At 39.6% G+C, this 14,957-nt stretch overlaps 1 protein-coding gene across 3 annotated transcripts in view; it reads left to right on the forward strand.

Moving 5' to 3' along the window:
* LOC109936473 (EMAP like 4) overlaps positions 1 to 14,957 on the forward strand; it is a 277,428-nt gene that overhangs the window by 256,296 nt on the left and 6,175 nt on the right. For all 3 annotated transcript variants that reach the window (XM_048601028.1, XM_048601027.1, XM_048601029.1), the window contains 2 exons: positions 6,296 to 6,394; positions 13,267 to 13,397. In XM_048601028.1, coding sequence (XP_048456985.1) covers positions 6,296 to 6,394; positions 13,267 to 13,397 — 230 coding nt within the window. The remainder of the gene's footprint in view (positions 1 to 6,295; positions 6,395 to 13,266; positions 13,398 to 14,957) is intronic.

The raw sequence follows: 14,957 nt of genomic DNA on the forward strand, positions 1-14,957 counted from the left end.
AAATGCCTAAGTTCAAGGAAGAAAGCCATTTAACCAATCAGCCAATGATCTGAATCACATTTACCATAATCCCTTCTTCCTCCACCTATCTAAAGTAATCTTGAATCTTGACATAGTATCTGATTCCACCACTAACCCTGGAAGTGAATTCTTCATCCTCTCAATTCTTTGCAATTAAGTTTTTTTTTCTCTGCTCTAAATTTTGTATATTTAATCTTATTTAAATGGCTATTAGATTTAGACCTCTCAACTACTGAAAACAATCTGCTTCTATCTACCCAGACCCTATTTTCATAATTTAAAATGCCTATAGAGTCATACAGCATGGAAACAGACCCTTTGGTCCAACTAATCCACGCCGACCATGTTTCCAAACACAACTAATCCCACTTGCCTGCGTTTGGCACATATCCCTTCAAACCTTTCCTATTCATGTACTTATCCAAATGACTTTTAAATGTTGTAACTGTACCTGAATCCACCACTTCCTCTGGCTATTCATTCCATACACTAACTACACGCTATTTTAAAAAAAACAGTTGCCCCTCGTGTCATATTTAAATATTTCTCCTCACGTTAAAAGTGTGCCCCCTAGTTTTGAACCTTACCTACGCCCCTCATGATTTTATAAACTGCTATAAGGTCACCCCCCAACCTCCGACACTCCAGTGAAAAAGGTCCCACCCTATCCACCCTCTCCTTATAACTCACCCTCCATTCCTGGCAACATCCTGGTAAATCTTTCTCAACCTTCTCCAGTTTATAATATCCTTCCTATAACAGGATGATTGGAACTACACACACTATTCCAGAAGAGGCCTCACCAGCTTCCTATACAATCTCAACATGTCATCCCAACTCCTATACTCAAAGGTCTGAGCAATGAAGGCAAGTATACTAAATACCGCCTTAACTACCCTGTCTACGTGTGACGCAAATTTCAAAGATTTATGTACCTGAATCCCTAGGTCTCTCTGTTCTACAACATTACCCAGGGCCCTACTTTAAGTCCGGCCCCTGTTTGTTTTGCCAAAATGCAATACATCGCATTTAGCCAAATTAAACTCCATCTGCCACTCCTCAGCCCATGGACCCAATTGATCAAGATCTCTTTATAACCTTGGATAACCTTCACTGTCCACCATGTCTCCTACATTCTCCTCCAAATCATTTTATGTAAATGACAAACATAAGTGGACTCAGTTCCAATCCATGTGGAACACTGCTGATCACAGGCCTCTAGTCTGAAAAACAACCTTCCACCACTATTCTCTCTCTCCTACCATAAAACCAATTTTGTATCCAATTGGCAAGCTCACCTTTATACCATAGTGACTTGAAGACCACGTTGTTTTTCCTGTTAGCCAATGGTATGTGGACTGGGTGTCATAGGTTCATCATTTTGAGCAATAGATGCTGGTGCAATTTGAGGAAGATCTTTTTTATTACAGTGAGTAATGATGACCTAGAACTTGCTGTCTGTAATGTTGATGGAAGTGATGGCAAAGAATGATTTCAAAAGGATAGTTAATGGGCATTTGAGGGAAATTGATTTGCAGCTGTTCAAGGAAAGAGGAGGGGAATGGGACTTATTAGATCTCTACAGAGGACCAGCATGGACTTGAGCTAAATGGCTTCTTTCAGTGTTGTATTGACTATGATTCTATGACTCAAACTTGAATACTCCTCTTGTAATATGAAGTTTGATATTATCACAACCCACTACTCCCAGGGCTGTCACAGAAGTTAGAGATTTAATCAAAGTACTCAAAGTCCCAAATTTACTTGTCAGATTAATAAAACAGACTGAACATGAAACTACTTTTTATTACAAATAAATCAACTCTAACTTCAGGCAAACAAAAATATGAATTATCAACATTACTGTACTAATTATCACTTGACTATTTAGCTCCCTCTTAACTCTCTGCACAGACAGGTACAGAAAAACAAGTAAATCTAAGTGTTATCGATGGAGGAATAGTTCAATAGTGCCAGTCTCCATGATTCAGTGAGATTTTCACATTGCTCCCCAAAACCTCTGTTCTCCAATTATCTTATTTCTGGATCCTTTCACTGCTTTGTAGAAGACACGGATGATTGGCACACTAATTGTGAGGTCTATTAGTCATTAGTTAGTGGCAACAGCTTACAATAACTAGTGGTAAAGAATAGCTAGTCATGCAGGCTTTGGTTACTTCATGACAGTGAGAAAGAGAGATCTATTCTTTCTAGGAGACTTTTCCTGCATTGCACACATAAGCTGGCTCCCAGGCAGGTGAACAGTCAGAGTTGTCACTGGGCTACTGACATCTAGCATCTGCATCTAGTCCCAATTGGATTGTGCAGTAGTAGTCTGTAACTGGGCAAAGCTTACTCTGAACACACACACACACACAATATAGAACCGTACAGACGGGAACAGGTCCTTCGGCCCACAATGTTGTGCCAAACATGACGCCAAATTAAACTAATTCCTTCTGCCTGCCCTTAGTTCAAATCCCTCCATTGATTGCATATTCATGTGCTTATCTAAAAGTCCCTTAAATGCCCCGAATGAATCTGCCTCCACCACCCCGGCAGCGTGTTCCAGACTCCAACCACGTTTTATTTTTAAAAAAAAAACTTGCCCCTCACATCTCCTTTGAACATTTCCCCCCTCTCACCTTAAATGTATGCCCCTAGTATTCGACATTTCAACTCTTGGGGAAGGGATTCTGACTGTCAACCCTATCTATGCATCTCATAATTTTATAAACTTCTATCTAGTCTTCGCTCAGCTCCCGCCACTCCAGAGAAAACAACCTAAGTTTTTCTAGCCTCTTTTTATAGCTCGTTCCCTCTAATCCATGCGGCATCGTGGTAAATCTCTTCTGCACCCTCTCCAAAGCCTTCACATCCTTCCTGTAATGTGTCGACCAGAAGTGAACGCAATACTCTAAGTGTAGCCTAAGCAGTCTTATAAAGCTGCAATGTGACATCCTAACTCTTGTATTTGGTTCCCCAACCAATAAAGGCAAGCGTGCCAAAAATCATCTTTATCCAATCTACTTGTGTGGCCACTTTCGGGGAGCTATGGACTTGAACCCCAAGATCCCACTGTACACTAATGCTGTTCAGAGTCCTGCCATTAACTGTATACTTTGCCTTAACATTTGATCTCCCAAAGTGCAGCACCTCACACATACTAGGATTAAACACCATCTGCCATTTCTCCGTCCGTATCTGCAACTGGTCAAATCCCGCTGTATCCTTTGACAATCTTCTACACCATCCACACTCCACCAATCTTTATATGTCTGCAAATTTATTAACCCACCTATCTACAAAGAACAAAGAAAATTACAGCACAGGAACAGGCCCTTTGGCCCACCAAGCCTGCGCCGATCCAGCTCCTCTATCTAAACCTGTCGCCTATTTTCCAAGGATCTATATTCCTCTGCTCCCTGTATCTGTCTAGATACAGCTTAAATGATGCTATCATGCCTGCCTCTACCACCTCCGCTGGCAATGCGTTCCAGGCACCCACCACCCTCTGCGTAAAGAACGTTCCACGCATATCTCCCTTAAACTTTTCCCCTCTCACCTTGAAATCGTGACCCCTAGTAATTGAGTCCCCCACTCTGAGGAAAAAGCTTCTTGCTATCCACCCTGTCTATACCTCTCATGATTTTGTAGACCTCAATCAGGTCCCCCCTCAACCTCCGTCTTTCTAATGTAAATAATCCTGATCTACTCAACCTCTCTTCATAGCTAGCACCCTCCATACCAGGCAACATCCTGGTGAACCTCCTCTGCAACTTCTCCAAAGCATCCACATCCTTTTGGTAATATGGCGACCAGAACTGTACGCAGTATTCCAAATGTGGTCAAACCAAAGTCCTATACAACTGTAACATAATCTGCCAACTCTTGTACTCAATGCCCCGTCCGGTGAATGAAAGCATGCCATATGCCTCTTGACCACTCTATCGACCTGCATTGCCACCTTCAGGGTACAATGAACCTGAACACTCAGATCTCTCTGTGCATCAATTTTCCCCAGGGATTTTCCATGTACCGTATAGTTCGCTCTTGAATTGGATCTTCCAAAATGCATCACCTCACATTTGCCTGGGTTGAACTCCATCTGCCATTTCTCTGCCTAACTCTCCAATCTATCTATATTATCATCTGCAAACGTGCTAATCAGACCATCTATACCTTCCTCCAGATCATTTATGTATATCACAAACAACAGTGGTCCCAACACGGATCCCTGTGGAACACCACTGGTCCCAGTTCTTCATTTTTGAGAAACTCCCTTCCACTACAACTCTATCTCCTGTTGCCCAGCCAGTTCTCTATCCTTCTAGCTAGTACACCTTGGACCCCATGCAACTTCACTTTCTCCATCAGCCTACCATGGGGACCCTTATCAAACGCCTTACTGAAGTCCACATATATGACATCCACAGCCCTTCCCTCATCTATCAACTTTGTCACATTTGACCCAGGTCATTTATGTATATCACAAACAGCAGAGGTCCCAGTACGGATCCTGCAGAACACCACTAGTCACAAACCTCCAACCATAAAAACACCCTTCCATCATTACCCTCTGCCTTCTATCAGCAAGCCAATTCTGAATCCGTGCAGCCGAGTCACCGTGGATCCCATGCATCTTAATCTTCCGGATGAGCCCACCATGAAGGACCTTGTCAGAAGCCTTACTAAATTCTATGCAGACAATATCCACTGTTCTACTGTCATTGATTACCTTTGTCTCTTCCTTGAAAAATTTAACCTAGCCAGTAAGACATGACCTGTCCAGCACAAAAACCATGCTGACTGTCCCTAATTAGGCCAAGCTTTTCCAAATGCACATAAATCCTATCCGTAAGATAAAATCCTATCTGAACTACCGATGTGAGACTCACCGGTCTGTAGATTTCTGGATTATCCCTCTTTCCTTTCTTGAACAGAGGAACAACGTTAGCTACTCGCCAGTCCACCTGGACCTCTCCAGTGGCCAGCGAGGATACAAAGATCTTGATCAAGGCCCCAGCAATCTCCCCTCTTGCCTCTGCCAATAACCTGGAGACCTATCCACTTTGATATTCTTCAAGAGATCCAACACCACTTATTTCGTGATCTCAAAATGCCCTAGCATATTAGCATGCTCCACACAAATCTCACTGTCCTCCATATCCTTCTCCTAGATGAATACTGGCGCAAAGTACTAATTTAGGATCTCTGCCACATCTTCTGCCATGGCATCTTAAGTATTGTCTCTCTTCTCCCCAACCCATCACTGCTTGAACTGGGGAAATATAACCCTCACAATTAACTCCAGTAATTTGTTATTAAAAGTGCAGCAACTCCTTCACACAGTCTTTAGTTTAAAACAGTTCTTTTCCCAGTTTGGCCATCAATCCAAAATAAAGAAAATTAAAAAATTGTGGGCTTATAGAATTTTGATAAACCTGAGGTTTTGTTTTCATCTTGGGCTGATTCTTCCTTAATGTGCTGTTAAGTTGCAGATTACCGTCAAACCAACTTTCACTAAGAGATAACTTAAGTAAACTTGGAAATTTGATCGTAAAATCACATCTGAATTCAAATGATTTTCAGTGACAGTGAGTAAAAGATAGGATGTGATCACATGTTGATAACAGATGATCATTTATCATTTAGGTCGAAAGCTGTACCTCTTGGCTGTGATTCTGTAATGGTTGTTATGTTTAACTCCATCTGTATGATATTCCAAGTATATTTTGAGTTTATTCTATTCGGATTTGGGGGGAACATAGTAGTTAATATGAAGTTTACTAAAAATAAATGGGTCTTCTTGTAATGCCTATATCTGATCTAAATGTTAACTCTATTCCTTATTAATATTTGCACAATAACACCCCTTCAGAAGAAAGTTGGACAGTATTTGTCAGTCATTAAGCATAAGAGTGGAACTGGAGGGGGAAATCTTTGAATGTTACAATGAAGTAAATTTTGGAGAATCATTCCACTGGCATAACTGATGGGGGAAAATAGATGCAAAAAAGATTAAAGACAAAAAAAAATTATTCATTTTGTGTTGATGAATAATTCAGTTGTCCTTACCCAATGTTTTAGTTAGGTAGTATTCCAAAATGGATGCAGAGGAGTTCACATTTTCTTACTTCCACCCTGTGGCAACAATTTTGATGTTAAGTATGAATCGAAAATAAAACTCCACATGTAAAACAGAACTGTTGAAAGTTCAATAATCTTGCAAGGAAAATGTGTTTTGACTAATCTAAAGGCATTGTGTTTTCAGGGGATATTCAAAATGGCTGCAAGCTGATCCGAAACCGCTCAGAATGTAGAGATATGGAATGGTATACGTATACGTGTGTTCTGGGCTTTCATGTTTTTGGTAGGTTGTTGCATCATTATGTGGTACTCTGCATCAATATTTATTTTCTTATTCGTGTACAACTCATACACTACCAATTATTGTACTATTATTGTATATTTTAAATTTATTCAAAACACTGGCAATTCATGTTGAAGGGATACATCAAAAATTTCATCTGAAGTATGTTATTATGAAAAGTATTTGAGAGGGCTGTTGGGGGTCATGGTTTAAAATGTAATTCTGAGCAATTTCAGCAGGGTCATCGGTCTCGCTGTGAAAAATACATAAATAATGGGTAGAGTCCAATTGGTCACATCCTGAGTCACATGGGCTGTGGCGAGATTTGTGAAAGTTCAGGTGAGAGGCCTGGCAAGGCCTATCTTGACATTGGCAGCAAGTCGCTGCATCTTTTCTGCATTTGCTGAGCTTCAAGACAAGATTTTTGCTAAGCAGTGGCAAATTGCCAAATAAGGCAGATTCAAGTTTGTTAAATGCCTTATTAACGCTGCAACTCACCTCATTAATGTTCAGCTTCATATTTTACGAAGCAAGACACCGGGAATTCTTAACATGGAAGTCAGAGTGAGTGCCTGCTGACTTCAGCTTGCCATAGGTTGCAGCCAGCCTTCATGTTGCTCTGCTCCAAACAGCACTTCTGAGAATGATCCATGATTGCCACTGCACTAATGCCTCATCCAACATTTGCCAACCCCTGAACCATTTACAGGCCATTTAGGAAGAACAGATTTGCATACAGGGTGCACCAGCAACTGGTATTGAAAAGTTGTGACAGGGACACTTTCAATGCCGAGACAAGTACCAACTCACTGACTGCACCACGTTGCATCTCATGACTACTTACTTGCTATCTTAGTGCTCGCACAAACAGTGCCACTACACAGCCCACTAACTGATATGAAGCGCAGCTACAGTACTGCCTATGCTTTGACTAGAAATGTGGTGGAGCATACGATAGGCCTGCTGAAAATGCATTTTATCTGCTTAGACCTGTCTTGGGAGGGATGCTCCAGTTTAGTCTGGACAGGATGTGCCTTGTTATCCTGACATGCTATGCTGTGCACAATTAGGGTAAGCAGTGTGGCGATGTGGCAGATGCTGAAAAGTGGGAGAATGAGAACAGTCTTCCAAGGAGGAGGAGAAGGACGAGGACACTTAGGGGAGGAAATTGTACTTGTGCACGACAGAGCTCAGCTGCGTGGTGAACTACAATCTAGACCTGGCTGACAGCTGGTTCCTGTAGATGAGAGTTGGGTACAGCAGATCACCACGCATTATAAAATAGTTGATGTCCATGATACCAGCACTTCATTTGCATTGTTAAGGCAACCTGATCCTTCTATTTGTTTTGTTGGTTCACTTTTGCTGGCAGTAAATAAAAGCTGATGTTTGAGTTGTCAAAGTGCTTCCCTGTATATGATGTTGACCTTGTGGACAAAGGCAAGATGCAAGTCAACATGAGTACTGGGGGCAAAGTAGCCATGATTTGGAGGGGCTTTAGGTGGGATGTAACCACGGACAGGTAAACTATGCAGCCTGCAGCATTGTGTCTCATTTTCTTGCTGGCTGTATGGGCCTCTGAGTACTAGAAGTCAATGCCACAATTGCCATGGCAACACCAATCACTGTGTGCAGAGCACAGTAGTAGCGCTTATGCATACAGCCACATCTCAGAACGAACATCGGTGGCCTGGTGTTTAAACAGCAATTAAGGTGAAAGAACAGGTCTGTATGTGTGAGGGAGTGTCAGCCATGGCAGCTTTGTGCCATGAGCAGAGTGGCTTTGTGATTGCTGTGCCGTCATGTTGTCAGTGAGGGTCAATTACCAACAGTCATCAAGGTGGACAGTGGCCTTTCAAAGATGGTGTGGGCGCAATAGATGCCTGTCATTCTGCAGATATCCATGACTAGCGAGTTGTTCGAGGAACTGTGTGTGGTGAGATGGGGATGGAATTGGACGTCAGAGACGACGTATAGGTAGATTACACATTGAATGTTGTGTATTTGGTATGATGTGGCAAGAAATCTCACTAGGCCTTCTGTCAAAATCCCCTCCAAAACACTCAATGAAACTTGCACCTGAAAAAACCGGAAGGTTCAGTCCATTGTATTAACAAAAGAACTGTAAGAGTAAAAATATAGACAATCCAATATACTGTTTTCTAATATTTTCATGTTGAAAGGTTTAAAAAAAATTGTCACACTTATTTCACTTGTAGTCTTATTCTTAAACATTAAGTTTTTTTTAATATTTTAACTAATTAATATCTCAGCAGTTTAAAGTTTTGATCAAAATAATTACCAAAGATATCAAATGCTGCTCAACTGTTGCCACCTTCTGGCTCAAAATAACATTGTGTCCCTTTGGCATTGGTAAATGTTCATCTAAGTTATTCATATCAAGGATGTAAGTTATTATTTGGTGCCCAAAAAGGTCTTACCAAATAAAAATGTGTTAACAAATGTTATTCGGTGGGTAGGTGAAAATCCAGAAACACTTCAATGTGGAACCTTATGAAGTTATGATTAATCACCTTGTTCTCAGTTTGATCATTCTCAGTTGCTTTGTGTAAAAGGTCCTGGTGTTGGACTTTGTACAACTGACAGTATGTCAGACTTATGAATAAACTCCTTCCTCGGATAATTTGTTTTCTTCAAATAATTACATTATGTAATGTTTGAGAACAAAGCAAATGAGTGATATTATTGGAAACTGCAGATCTGCCAATGAATAATAGGTTAGTGCAACTTGCTGAATAATTAAAATGTCAGAGATTAAATTTGGCTATTCTGGTGAAACATTAGGGTCCCAATTGACATACCAATTAACATACTTTAAGTTTATTATAACATTAAGATTCTTCCAAATATTGTATAAATATGTGTGATATACCATTTTTATTAAACGCCTCAATGTCTTATGACTAACAGATCCTACATAAGCATAACTCAAGCCAACTTTCAGTTAGTTTGAATCATGAAAATATTGCAGTGCTTGCTTTTTTGTGTTAAAACATTTGACATTTGTTTTTTTATTTGCTGAGAATGGAATCAGTTTGAGTATTATCTTTTTTAGTTGCAAGTTGCTCTTTTAGCTTTTATTGTCAAATAAATGTATTGCCTTTTAGAATCAAAATTTCGCTCTGACAACCTCCGTGCTTAACTCCCATTTTTATTTGTTAATAAATAACTTGCCAATTATTGAAATGGTTGGAGACATGTTTCTTAATCAGTAATATATGATCTAAATGGATTTTTTTTTGTAGAGAGAAGTACTCAAAATTTATTTTAATGAAATGGAGATCTAATATTATCTTGGTAACTCATTAACTATTACTTAGTTTTATTTTAAAATGTTTCTAATATTTTCACTTCAGTCTATTCAAACAATAATTAAGATTAGGAGTGGGGCAATTGCAAATAGCAAGGAGCATTACACTAGTATTTGTAAATATTTGTGGGGAAAAATATTAAATCGCCAGGAATGTGGAGTGCTATAAAAAGACAAGAACATAACAGATTGGTGCAGAAGTAGATTGTGCGCATGCTGTGTCCTTCTGTACAATTAGGGCTGAGCTGCTACCTCATATCTGCTTTCCTGTCTGCTCTGCATATTTCTTGATTTGATGGAACAGCGACAAGCTCTCGGGTGAAACAATTCAGAAGTTTTACAACTGTCTAAGTTGAAGGAATTTCTTTTCATCTTGGTCCTAAATGAGCAACCCATTGTCCTGTGAGACTGTATCGCCATACCCCAGATTTCCCAACCAAGGGAAACAACATCTCCATGTCTACCAGTCACAAACCTTCAGAATTTTGTGTGTTTTCGTGAGATCAGCTTTCATTCTTCTAAACGCCAGAGAGTATGGGCCCAAATTACTGAATGTTTTAGCACAGCACAAACTCTCATTCCCAAGAAGCAAGGTAGCAGTATCAAATTGCCACCTCCAGAGGCAAGTGTGTCCTTTGTTGGATGTGGAGACCAAAGCTTCATACAATTCTCCAAGGTGATCCCATCAAAGCACTATACAATTGTAGCAAGAGTTCCTGATCATTTACTCCGATCCCCTTGCACTAAAGACTGACATGCTGTCAGCATTATTGCATACTGTGCATGCACACTAGCTTCCTGTGGTCCTTGAATAAGTGCGCCAGTGTCTCTCTCTTTAAGTAAAGGTTTCACACCTGGTTTTAAAAAAAAACTGCTACCTGCCATCTTGTTGCCCATTAATTAACATGATTATATCTCTTTGCTGCCTCTGCAAATTTGTCATAAAATGCATTTCCAACATCATTGGGTACAGTACTCTTGGTCTCTCCATCTATAAATTGTGTAAGTCTGAGACACTAAACTTTACAGCACTCTACTACTATCAGCCTATCAACTTGAAAATAGGGCATTTAACCATATTTCTTTCTTTGTCTATGAAAAAATTCTTCATATTGTTAGTACATTACCTCCAACTCCATGCACATTGCATAGTACTGTCAGGTTACTTCGTGTGTAGGGACAATACGCATTTGATGACAAGGATACATCTCAGCTCTTCACTTGCTGCGTTAGTGCTCATTCCCTTAGCACCTATTTGGATGTTCACAGCATCTCTGATTTGCCTTGCCTTTTTGCGCTTTGCCTTATTCAGAACTTAAAAGTCTCACGATACTTCCATTCTTCACAAATGCAAAGCCAGGCAGCTCGTCATGGTTGTCATCATTGATCAGTGAAAGGAATGGAGATGTTACTATGTGGCAGCATACTACATTAATGTCGTAGCTACGGCATGTGACATTAACAAAAATAGCAAACACACTGCGCACGCTTCAGGCAAATGGCCATTACTCAAAGTTAAGGGAAGCAGTCTGCAGTTAAGTCAAGGGGACTATCATCACTGAGGGAGAATCACTTCAATCAGTCAAGGGCAGTATCCTATCTCTGTTCAGGGTCTTCGACATGGTCAGTCGACCACTTGGGGTTGTCATGGTCAGGGGTTTCTTATCACTGCAATATCAGGAGTAGGCCATGGTCAGTTCCGCAGATCCCATACAACCAACCTAAGGATTAGTAGTAAGTCAGTCAGGGAGCTGCACAGGAATCAGTCAGGAGCCTGGTTTCTCAAGTCGAAGCTGTTCTTCTAAGTTGGTCAGGGATTGGGCCGCGATCAATCTAGTGGGGCTGCTCATTGAAGGTCAGGGGTTATAAGGGACCATTCCTTCAGTGTCACTGGGTTGGAATCTTTGAACTCCCTCTCTAACAGCATGGTATGAATGACTATCTCAAATCGACTGTACCGGTTCAGGAAAGCAGCTCCCATCACCTTCTCAAGGGCAACTAGGGACGGCCAATGACTGACTCAGTGAAACTGCATTGCATGATAAAAAGAAACAATGTAATAGCTGATCAGTCAGTGGCATCTGTGTCACCTTTGCGCCCTCAGAAGTTTTTTTTTCCTTTTTGTTCCCCTTCTACTATGTGTACTATGAAAGGTTATTCACAGCAGCAATTGACCTTGTGCAAAGCTGAACTTTAAATATGGCACCAGTGGCATGAATCCCAGAAGGTTCTGGCAAGTGCAAGATAGCACATGTGTGGTGCCGTAGAGGGGCTTGGTGCCTACATAATGGGATGAGCAGTGTAAAACCATGTTTAAAAAGCTTACTGGAGCGCTCAGAGAAATCCTCCACAAAACTTGCTGAAATTTTCACCTGTCTGATATTTCATAGAATTCAGCTGTGCTTTTGAGCTGTAGCGTATTGTCCACATTTCGGTATCGAAAAGATTTATAAATATAACAGCACAGGAACAAGCTGAATACAGCTTTTCTTTTTTTCTGTTTCAAGCCAGTGTCTAGTTTTATTTTTAAATGATATTTTTAAGGATCCTGCTTTAACAGTGGTTTATGGCAGAAAATTGTAACTACCAACCATACAAGATTTGTTTCATTAGACTGATGTTGATTACTGATGTTGTTCAATTTATTACCTTGTAATCACTTTCCAGGATTCATCACCTTCTAATTAATATGTTTTAAAAAAAAATTGCGAAACACAAGGTTTAGATCAGTCATTCCTTAGTTAGCCATAAAGGAAGTAATTAGCAACATGTATTGATTTATTTAAGCCATACCCTGAATGTTTGAACTAAGCTATTTTACATTACTCTGTAAATATAAAGGATTGGCTATGACCTGTAGCCGTTGTAATTGTAAACAATATTTAACATCGCTTATAAAAATGATCCTATTGTATTTTTTCAAAACTTGTGACTTCAACAATTCCAGAAACTCAATTTCAAAAGAACAACTCTTAAAACTGTTGATATGATGTAAACATTAATATTGGAAAGTTATAACTATGTTGTTTAAAAAAAAATTAGACATTATCCGTTTATTATTTTTTTCTTTCTATTCCTAAGCATACAATCATAGTATCACTATAGTACAGCTACCCTCTGAAGAAAACAATGAATGAGGTGTTGCATTTTAACAATACATTGGTTGCAGAAATACAAAACACAGTTGAAGCCTCCAGAGCGTACCCTCCCACCAAGCCCCACCCACTCCCCAATATGTTTAAATACAGCAATTTCTTTAGTAGTATCCATAACATGGTGATATTATTCAACATAGAATTCTCTGCTTAATCTTGAGATGTCAGGCTTGTAACATTTTTGTTAATAGAGGTAGTGATAATTTCTGCAAGAAAACCTTGAAAAACTAATCCTGTTTTGTTACTCAAGAATTCATTGGTTACCATGTTTGCTTTCTATTCATAAGATAAGATAAATCAGTCAGATGTCAATTTTTAGAAGAACATCCCTTGTTACTTGGAGACTGAAAGGAATGGGCATGATGCATGTTTTTCATTCCTTGCAGGAGTATGGCCTGAAGGCTCGGATGGAACAGATATTAATGCACTTTGCAGATCACATAGCAAAAAGGTGGTGGCTGTTGCTGACGATTTCTGCAAAGTTCACATCTTTCAGTACCCTATTTCTAAACCTAAGGTGAATTATGATTTTATTTCTTCTGTATTCTTACTAAGCTAAAAGTTATGGTGCTCTAGTAAGATCAGACCTTGAATCCAGTAACCAAATTCTGATGAGTAAATCTGAACATCACTGTACTGGTATTTTAACTAAGAACATAATATTGTTTGTGTTTTTGTAAAAGATTATAATCCATTATCCTTAGTGTCGGATGCATTGTGTGGGACCTGAAGGGCAGGAATACAAGTGTGTGCCATTTCAAACCTGCAGATTCTCTGATTCAACATCAATGTTCAACTTGAAAAGTAATTTTGAAGTATTGAACTTCTGACCACAATAGGTGGGAAATAGGGTCAGCGCTGAGACTACGTTGTTTGCAACTTATATTAACAATTTACACTTTTGAATAAAAGCACAACTTCTGCATTTGCTGGTATATCAAGTTGGAAGGGTTAGTTAGCCCAGAAGTGGATTAGAACAAATTACAACAAATTAGTACATTTGCAAAAATAGCAAATAATTAGCAAATTAATTTTAGTGTACATAAGTGTGAGATATTTCATTTTGCTCAGAAAAGTAAGGAAATTGCATTTTACTTGGAAAGTGAGAAGTCAAATGGGCCAGAAAAACGAAGGGACCTTGGACAGAGAAAAGTAGTTAACTTCAACTTTTAATGATTGGAGTTCAAATATACCAGAACAGAAGCACATCAGCATTAGAGTTTATTTCTAGAGGGGTGGATTTGAAAAGTTGAGAAGTTGCACTAAACCTACATTGAACCTTAATTAAATCAACCTTGGAGTGTAATGTATATTTCTGGGGAACATACGGAGGCCCTGGAAGGTGATATTAATAATAATAACAGTTGGCTGAATGGCTAATTTATGATGCAGTGTGAGACCAACAGCACGAGTTCAGTTCCTGTACTGAGTAAAGCTACTATGTGGGCCCCTCCTCCTTAACCTCTCCCCATTCCTGAGGTGTGGTGAGCTTCAGGTTTAACCACCATCAGTCGTCTGTCTAATAAGAGACTAGCCCTATTGCTCTCTGTGGCTATGACGACTTTACTTTCCATTTTGCAGATCATAGCTGATCTAATTGTGGGCTTAACTCCAGTATGCTGCCTGTCTTCCACACCTTTGATTCTCTTGTAGATTTAAAAAAAATCTTTCCAATTCAGCCTTGAATATATTCAAAGACCCCACCTGCAATTTAAAAGATTAACAAATATCTGAGAGAAGAAATCCTTCCTTGGCACCATCTTAACTGAGAGAGCCCATGTTTTAAAACAGTATTTCTACCTCTAGATTCCCCTGAAAGGAGAAACATCCGCTTAGTATCTATCCTGCTGGGAACCATTCTATATTTCAAACACCTCTTATTCTTCTTAACCCTGATGAGTGCAGGTTGAAGCTTTCCTCATGAGGTAACCTTTCATCCCAGGAACGATCATCATGAGCTTTTTCTCACCCATCTCCAATGTGCCGTTAGTAAAAATAAATAAATAAATAAATAAAAACTCTGTGCAGTCCCACCAATTCCCTGAACAGTTGTAGCAATATTTAGATAACCAGGCGT

The sequence above is a fragment of the Rhincodon typus genome, chromosome 9, assembly GCF_021869965.1.
Source record: "Rhincodon typus isolate 14 chromosome 9, sRhiTyp1.1, whole genome shotgun sequence".
Taxonomy (NCBI): domain Eukaryota; kingdom Metazoa; phylum Chordata; class Chondrichthyes; order Orectolobiformes; family Rhincodontidae; genus Rhincodon; species Rhincodon typus.